This window comes from Littorina saxatilis, linkage group LG13, assembly GCF_037325665.1.
Source record: "Littorina saxatilis isolate snail1 linkage group LG13, US_GU_Lsax_2.0, whole genome shotgun sequence".
Lineage (NCBI taxonomy): Eukaryota > Metazoa > Mollusca > Gastropoda > Littorinimorpha > Littorinidae > Littorina > Littorina saxatilis.
In genome coordinates, this window is record NC_090257.1 from 38,154,182 (window position 1) to 38,163,928 (window position 9,747).

General features: G+C 43.0%; 1 protein-coding gene across 1 annotated transcript in view; it reads right to left on the bottom strand.

The window, feature by feature from the left end:
- Positions 1–1,196: 1,196 nt before the first annotated feature.
- Positions 1,197–9,747, bottom strand: part of LOC138945679 (streptococcal hemagglutinin-like) — a 33,533-nt gene continuing 24,982 nt past the window's right edge. Inside the window, exons 9-11 of the mRNA XM_070317165.1 lie at positions 9,189–9,489; positions 7,066–7,158; positions 1,197–2,428 (exon numbers count right to left, since the gene is read on the bottom strand). Of these exons, the coding sequence (XP_070173266.1) occupies positions 2,226–2,428; positions 7,066–7,158; positions 9,189–9,489 (597 nt within the window). The 3' untranslated portion in view covers positions 1,197–2,225. The remainder of the gene's footprint in view (positions 2,429–7,065; positions 7,159–9,188; positions 9,490–9,747) is intronic.

Here is a 9,747-nt window from a genome sequence, read left to right on the forward strand (position 1 = left end):
ATGCAAATCAGTTGCAAATCCAAGTAACATATTCAATTTACTTGATATAATACCATAAGTTAACTGACAAAGATCAAATTCTAGGAGAGTCTAACAAGCCATGATGAACACAGAATTCAAAATGAACACATACACACACATACAAACACACATATAAATATTCTCAAAACTGTACCACTAAAGCTAATTTGCTAAACTTTAACATAAAGGATGAATCGATAGATGTGTTTCTTATTTTTCTCCGACTGTCCACAGGCAAGCATTTTACAAAAGGAAGGATAGAAATTTCCATTTCTAATCATAAAATGTGATCAAAAATGGTGATCAATTACACTATAAAGTCAATGATGAATTAATGCTGCAATGTGGTGAACAAGTTGGTTATTATGCTCAAATCATTATTCATGCACACACAAAAAGACACCTGCACCCCTGAAGTACCCATGAGATCACAGTTTATCTTTCAACACTGAGGAAACAATCTTCATACGATCTTCGAGAGAAGCGTCATCTAAACCCAAAGCCTTTTCCCACATGCATGTATGAACACACACACACACCACACACACACACCTCACACCACACACAAACGCATATGTGTTGATTCATCATATACATGAAAATCCCTGAGGAACACATCAAAACATCAAATACTAATCGCTGCTTTCCACAGTTGGTATTCAAACCCAATTTTGACAAGTCAGTCAATAAAGTTAGCATAAAACAACACAAAAAAGCTACAAAAAATAAACAAAAACAAGAAAAACTCAGCGCAAGACCAATTCACCTGCATAGTGTACCAATTCCACATCTAGGTTTACGAACAAGCCGCACACTTAAAGAACAATCATAAATAAATTATGCCCCTAGCTTATTTTGCAACCCTCAACCTGTAACGTGATCGCTCCATCCCATTAGTTAAAACACAACAGATCTTAAATGGAAGCAAATGCTACTCGTCTCTTCTCTCTTCTAATAATGAAAGGTCTGCAAACACACACGAGACGTTGACACATTGATGTGGTTTTAAACAATCTGTTCAGGAGCTCATGGGAAATAGTACTCAATGTAATTAACTATATAATCAAAGCCACACCATCAGGCATGGGAATTGAAAAAAGTAAAAAAGGCTGAAAATTTGTAAGTAATATGACAGTCGACGGTGCAAAGCGCCTTGCCTTACTAAGGCCCCCCCCCCCCCCCCCCGGAATTTGTTTCCTTCAAAGAACCCAAATTGTGCAATTTGGTGTCATCTGAGCTCCAAGTTTGCCATTAAATTCAGTTTTCAGAACCACTTTTGCCTCCACCATTTTTTTTTTCGGCGGACACTTTTGCTTTCTCGGCGGAACAAAAAAAGATTTCGGCGAAAATTTGCCTTTGGGCGGACAATTCCCATGCCTGCACCATGGAGGGTTAGTTTAATGAAGCAATTGTCCACACACACACACACACACACACACACACACACACACACACACACACACACACACACACACACACACACACAAAACAAAAAGTCACTGAAAAAAAGCCACTCAAAAAAGCAGCAGACATCTCAGCCATTATCCAGTTGCAAGTTTGAAAGACCAAACATGATGCCAACCAGATATGTTATAATTTCAAAGTCTTTCTTGCAGCTGCCTGGAAAGTTCCAGAATGACACACTGTGGGACCTGTGACAAATTAAGACACCCGATAGTGTTCTCACATTTTAGGTGTGCTTTTTATGACAGGTATATTTTGGTAAGCTTAATTAATGGATTACGGGACGAGAGAAAGTGTCATCTACAAGAAGACCCCTCACTGAAGGGATCTCACAATGCATTCACGGCTGCATTTGACAAAAAAGTGACCACGAAGGCAATGCATTACTACTAATCTTCAGTAAAAGGAGTCCAATGCCAAGTGGGATATTCAAGACGCAACCATGACTTTTCTGTAAAACAAACCAAAACTTGAGGCGCGTTCAAGATTCAACAACCAGACTTCAGCAAAAATCAATCCAAAGACAAGTGAAGTCTAAAGCCTGTCCTGAACTGGGCCAAGTCGACTTCGGGAAGCTAACTGCACGAAGCTTCAGCACTGAGTTTCCGGTAATAAGGCTGTGCGAAGTTGACTTCGGACTCAATAAAAACGGCAAGTGGGATATTCCAGATGCAACCACCACTTTTCTGTAAAAACGAGTCAAAACTCAAGTCCGGAGCTTAGAGTGTAACAACCAGACTTCAGTAAAATGAATCCAAAGACATGAAGGGTGCTCGGGACTTGATGAGGTTGCGAAGGGAGACAATCCTGTCCTTGAGTTGCCTGGAGACGGGGTCGGGTCGCGTGGTGTACCAGTCGTGCAGGACGCTGAACACCATGGGCGGTTTCAGGGGGGCCAGGAGGAGCAGTAAGTCCACACACGCTTCTTCCACTGCCGGGTGTTCTGTGAGGAGAAGAAAAACAGAGATGATAACAATAATAATAATAATGGACACTTCTTAATCGCCCCTTCTCACTCGAGTTCACTGCGTTGTACAATAGCAACAGCGTACAGCATACAGACACACACACTAAAATACAGTTTGTGGATTTTGTTTGTTTATTTGTTGCTTAACGTCCAGCCGACTACGCAGAGCCATATCAGGACGAGGAAGGGGGGGATGAAGGGGGCCACTTGTCAAGCGATTCCTGTTTACAAATGCACTAACCCATTACTTGTGTCCCAGCAGGCTTTAGTAAAACTAAATTAATACCTACTGGAAGATTACCAGTTTCCAGTATGTTAAAATAGGCTTAACCTATCTACTGCTGGACTTACATCAGAACACTAACAGATTAAACTATACATGAATCGCGAGACAAGCGGCAAGAGAAGAGATTTTTGGAAAAAATACAGGTGAATGAGCAAGAAGGCAGAAAAAAGAAAAGAATTCATGAAGAAAAAGAGAGCATGACATGAAAGAGGAACCAAAAATCTACCTAACAGCAAACTAGAAAGCTCCTGCGGTTCCAAAAACAGGAGGGGCCTTTAATTTCATAACCGCAGTGCCCCACTGCGGGAAGTTTGTGGATAACAATATTATAAAGACTATGAGATGCTGTGAATCTTGCAAGTTTGAAGTGAACTACTTCTGCGTTCATGGGCTTAAAACTCCCGCGTACATGTTTCTTTTTTAATAAGTGGGTTTATATGTCTATGACCGTTTTTACCACTGCAAAAGAGGGATATCACCCAGGTGAAGACAGTGTGGGCACACTGCCAAAACACCCGCTCTCTCTATGGTCTGTTTGTGAAGCAACAAGACTAGTTCAGCTGGAACAGGCAAGCTAGCCCGTGGCAACAAAAAAGTCTGGATTAGATTCCGAAGCTTGACATTCCAACTACATGGGTGCAACCTGGAAAATTCCAAAAACCGGCAAAAGTTGGGGTCCAGCTTTTTTAGTATTTAAAATGCAAAAAAAAAAACTCTCCTGGAACAAAAACATTGGCAGTCGATAAAACCAAACACGCCGGCGTGTAGCCGGCAGAGTTGCACCTATGCAACTATCTTCCTCCGCACTAAAAATGAGAACAAAGTATCCCAAACCTAGAAGCCAGCCACAGGCTAGCAGCCGTAGGAGCGGGACCATGCGCATGAAGCAGCAGAAAAGGTGTAGGCTGGAGACCACTACCCTGAGGTGCGGGTCAAGCCAAAAGCTGCGACATGAGGTAGGCAATCAAAAAGATTGCGAGTCAGCCCGCGTAGACCTAAGGTCATCCTTGGCAGAGAGGGGGAAGAGAAATACCAAGCTCTGAATCCTCCACCCCCTCCGGGAAATATTAACTCATTCGCTGCGTGTCGGAACTGGAATTCCGACACCTGTGTTTAGCATTGGCTGCGTGCCGGTACTTGAGTTCCGACGGATATCACGAATTTTTAACGGTGTAAACGGTCCTGCTGACCAAGGGAAACAACCCCTGCAATGAACTTCTATCTGTCTACAGTGGTACCATTCACTGTAAACAGTTCCTTCCCTTAAATTGTTGGGATTAATAAAAATTTTGTTGACGGTGTGCGACCCACGTGTTTTGACTTTTCCAAGATGGCGGATCGTTCTGCTGAGACGTAGTAACTTGAAAAGAGTGCTAGAACGTGTTATTCAGTACGGTTCTGATCTTGACCTCAGTGATGATGATAGTGGAGATGATATTTTAGATTCTGGTGACGATTTTGTGCCAATGGACGATCATTTGGGTGATGATTCGGGCAATGCAAGTGTCGATCATGACATTGTGTATGATGAACCCATGACGTAGAAAGTTTTTTTGTTTTGCTTCAAATTGGATATTTTGCCTGGATATGAAGACAACAAAAGGTATGTACTTTCAAATGTTTCATATATTTTCTAAAAGAGTAAGTTCCAAACTTTGCAAAAACATAAGGTATGTAAAGTTATCTTGTGTTGTTGATTTTTAATAATTTTTTCAAAATGGCTCTAAATTGCGCGTTGGCAGGGAACACAGGGGAAATTTAGACGCGCAGCGAATGAGTTAAAGGATTCACTGACCCACATATTCAAGCAGTCGATCACTACAACGTGCACTACTCTGTCTGTGTCTCTTTGATTCAGTTGACATGCCTGAGTATGTGTGTTAAAGGCACAGTAAGCCTCGTAAACCATCAGAGAGCTCCCCGACAGAGCTCCCCGAGCGTCTACATACAGTACAACGGGAACATCCTGGCTGCTTTCTGTCAAGCGTGAGAAATTTTCAAAGAATTTATTTTTGTGGACTTGGTCCTCTACAACAATGGCGCCTCGTTTTGGTGCTGGACGGCTGTTATGAATATTCAATACCGGAAATCACACCCGGACAGTAAGCCTTCCGTAAACCATCACAGATACTGTCAGGCTTTTACACACAGTACAAACACCCTTCCATTTGAACGCTCACCAAACGGGAACATCCTAGGTGCCCTATGTAAAGAGCGAGCAATTTTTAAAGAATTAATTTTGCAGATTGTCTCGAACACTTTTTGGACCCATCCTGAACTCAGGTCAAACATGAGTTACTTCCCTTCGGGTCTCATTCTACTGATGTAAACTGGCGATAGCCGTGAATCGATGATTATCAAAATGTTTTTGGACCGTGGTGTGTTTTTGCGCTAGACCTAACTTTTAAACTCTAAATAATAAATTGACAGCTTGTTACACAAACATTCTTTAATCATAAAAGAATTTTTTTTTTCATCAAGACAAGATCAGTACAATTCAAAGTTGTGAAAGTTTGAAAAAAGAAAAGCACGGAAGCAGGGTCACGCAAGGGTCATAGCAGACGACGGTTTATGCATATCGCCGTTCCTCTGAACAGTCAAAAGCCATCGCTAGAGTTCTTGTGAACCACAGCCGTTTGTTTCGTGCATAAAAACGTGCTATTGTAAATAAGCTCACATCGAGTCGCATTCAAATGACTAACTGAATACTACATTGTGAAAAAGGGAAACTGGATCACACGGGTTCACGATGGCTCAAGGGTAAGATAAACCACGCAAAACTAAAAAACGTGTTATTCAGTACGGTTCTGATCTTGACCTCAGTGATGATGATAGTGGAGATGATATTTTAGATTCTGGTGACGATTTTGTGCCAATGGACGATCATTTGGGTGATGATTCGGGCAATGCAAGTGTCGATCATGACATTGTGTATGATGAACCCATGACGTAGAAAGTTTTTTTGTTTTGCTTCAAATTGGATATTTTGCCTGGATATGAAGACAACAAAAGGTATGTACTTTCAAATGTTTCATATATTTTCTAAAAGAGTAAGTTCCAAACTTTGCAAAAACATAAGGTATGTAAGGTTATCTTGTGTTGTTGATTTTTAATAATTTTTTCAAAATGGCTCTAAATCGCGCGTTGGCAGGGAACACAGGGGAAATTTAGACGCGCAGCGAATGAGTTAAGCTGCCCCAACAGCCACCCTTGCATAGCGAGCCTACCAGCAGTAGGCAGCACTACCACTCTTTCTCCTGCACAACGGAGTCCTAATCCCCACCCGCCGCTATGTCAAAACACTAAGGCGGGGAGACGGGGAAGGCAGCACTAAAACTCCAATTGATATACATGCCAGGAGTGCGAGTGAAAACGAGCTTTGTTTGTCCATCAAACCACACCGCTAACCTGCCCCAAGGGGGGAGAGGGGTGGGTATTTGGTTCAGCGCCCTGCCGAGAAGGAGGGAGAACGGGGATACGAGACAAAACCAAGACCGGTCAGTCAAGCCCGCCCGCTGTGAGCTTTTCTTTGTCAACAGACAAAGCCAAGAGAGGACAGCCGAACCCGCCCGCTGTGAGCTTTCTCTTTAATTAGAGAAGCGTCCGAGTGTAAAGAAGAGGTCTGACAGATCACGCCTACCCATCTCCTCAAGAGAGGGGAGAGCAGAGTCAGAGTCTTTCTTTCTTTCTTTAATTGGTGTTTAACGTCGTTTTCAACCGTTCAAGGTTATATCGCGACGGAAGAGTCAGCGTCGACCTCCCTCTTTCGCTGAGGGATGTTTGGGCAACAAGGCAACAAATTCCAGCGGAATCAGGAACGTCGCCCTTACAGTCTTGAGTCGAGCGTTTGAAAATGCCTGAGCCTGAAGGCGGGTGTAACTTACACCTCTTGGTATCAGTCTGTCTTAGAGATGAGGACGACAGTTGGCCAGATGGCCAGAATAGCGCGCTGCATTTTCCTGCATAGAACGTAGGGCGCGTCTGCCGCGACGGTGCCTGAGCTAAACATTGGCGGGCACTGCTCACAGCCCGGCACACGGCACTGTAAACATTCCCCGTCCCTTCACCTCTCTCGCCACCATCCGCCCTACCCTTGGTCTCATGCCTGCTTAGACAAGAAAAAGTCTGAATAAAATTCCTAGACTAGATGCTCCAGTCCACCTTCTTCTGCACCAACTGAGACAAGAAGTGGTCTGGGCACTCGAAGCCAGCCCCGGCTAGCAGAGGGAAAAGTTGTGACATGAGGTAAGCCATGGCGGGAGAATATGGGGGTGTGTTTTAAGATTTCACAACAAAGATACCTCCAACATACAAATGATTCACTCACTGTGAGGGCTGGCGATCAAGTTACGGCAATCAACTTGGAAAATCTGTGTCAGGACTTTGTCCCTTTCCTTCAGCTCTGCTTTCACAACTCTGCCTGCAATGCACAAACACCATCATTTGTCAGAAATGTCGTCATGTCAACAGTGCAATACTATCCACACATGCATATGGGCGCTTGTGCACACACACACACGCAAGCACACACGCATGCACACCCACACATACACACTTGCACATGCACATATTTTAGAATATTGTGGTTCGCGCTATATATAAGCTCACCATAATAATAATAATAATACCTAAACCTCCACACAAGCATTGGCCCAAGAGTCTGCTGTCTCACCCTACAAAATGATATTAATTGTTTTTAATATATTTATTGGGTTTATTTCCTTTTACTTCACACACAGACGCATAAAAACACACTACTGCATAATGAGCTCCTCCATGACAGCACCCTTTGTCAACATGCTAACCACAAATCCCAAACCCAGCATCTTTCTTGCAACCCCTCAACATTACAATACAGTGGAACCCCCCTTTAAAACCCCATGTTAACACTCTCTCCCTTTTCAGACTCGGTTTTCTCAGACTTCCTGTTCATAACCTCTGTCATTAAGTCTCAGGGCTTGGAAACATGAATACACGCATGCAGGAAAAAAAAAACAAGAAGGGCAAAGCCCGTACGACTCACATGCTTGACCTTGACCTTTACAAATAACTAAACCTAGCAATGACATCATACACTAAGAACTGCTTTACACATTTTTCCTACCAAAATACATGTGACCTTGACCCAAGATCAAGGTCATCCAAGGTCATGCAACACAAAGCTGTTAATTCAAGACATAGGAAGTACAATGGTGCTTATTGGCTCTTTCTACCATGAGATATGGTCACTTTTAGTGGTTCACTACCTTATTTTGGTCACATTTCATAAGGGTCAAAGTGACCTTGACCTTGATCATATGTGACCAAATGTGTCTCATGATGAAAGCATAACATGTGCCCCACATAATTTTTAAGTTTGAAACAGTTATCTTCCATAGTTCAGGGTCAAGGTCACTTCAAAATATGTATACAATCCAACTTTGAAGAGCTCCTGTGACCTTGACCTTGAAGCAAGGTAAACCAAACTGGTATCAAAAGATGGGGCTTACTTTGCCCTATATATCATATATAGGTGAGGTATTCAATCTCAAAAACTTCAGAGAAAATGGGAAAAATAGCTGTTTTTTAGACAACATTAATGGCCCCTGCGACCTTGACCTTGAAGCAAGGTCAAGATGCTATGTATGTTTTTTTGGGCCTTGTCATCATACACCATCTTGCCAAATTTGGTACAGATAGACTGAATAGTGTCCAAGAAATATCCAACGTTAAAGTTTTCCGGACGGACGTCCGGACGGACGGACGGACGGACGACTCGGGTGAGTACATAGACTCACTTTTGCTTCGCATGTGAGTCAAAAAAGGGTAGCGCCGTATACTGTATGGCAGCTTGCTTTCCCCAGGGAGAAAGCAGCCCGAATTTCTGTGAGGTTACCCTCATGGACTATATAAAATCTTATCCTTATCCTTCTTTCTTTCTTTATTTGGTGTTTAACGTCGTTTTCAACCGCGAAGGTTATATCGCGACGAGGAAAGGGGGGGAGATGGGATAGAGCCACTTGTTAATTGTTTCTTGTTCACAAAAGCACTGATCAAAAAATTGCTCCAGGGGCTTGCAACGTAGTACAATATATGACCTTACTGGGAGAATGCAAGTTTCCAGTACAAAGGACTTAACATTTCTTACATACTGCTTGACTAAAATCTTTACAAACATTGACTATATTCTATACAAGAAACACTTAACAAGGGTAAAAGGAGAAACAGAATCCGTTAGTCGCCTCTTACGACATGCTGGGGAGCATCGGGTAAATTCTTCCCCCTAACCCGCGGGGGGTATAACCTCTGTAAATTCACCCCCGTGTTAACACTCTCCTTCTTAACGCCCGATTTTCTCACATTTTTGGAGGTGGTACAAGGGGGTTCCAGTGTTCCACTATCACATTCAACAGGCACCTGTACAGCACACAGCGCTTTTCAAATACTCTACTGAATTCCACACCAACTTACCAACAAGCCTGCAAACAGCAGCAGCATAGTGGGGAGAAATCTCCGTCTCTCCTTTCGACGACCACTTCGAAGCAACGGAGCGAAACGTTCGCATCAAAAAATGCTTCAGCATCCAGGCTGGGCCGTTAGCGCTGCACAGCATTTCAATACAGCCGCTCAGTTCGTAGACCCGACTGGAGGAGGGGGTCACTTCGCTGTTGAACATCATGCGAAGAGTGTTGATGTGCTTTGCCAAGACTTTCGCTGAATCCTGGGTAGAGGTTGTCTCCCAGCCACACAGATGCCCAAAGCACTGCGACAGCTGTTGTTGAGAAAATATATGCATAAAAGGTTAGCTTGCTGAAGAGTCAAAAACAAGAAAGGTATGTTGTTGGAACGTTTAATTATTGACAAAACAAAACGTTACGTTCGCAAATATAACGACCCAGCGGTCTTTTAGGTGCACCGACAAACACTAATTAGACAACACTGATCTCAAAATGTTCAGACGCTTGCACAGGGAAGACACTGATTCTTGGTTTTTTTACTCTGAATTTTGGAACGTTGGCAGTCTATTTGT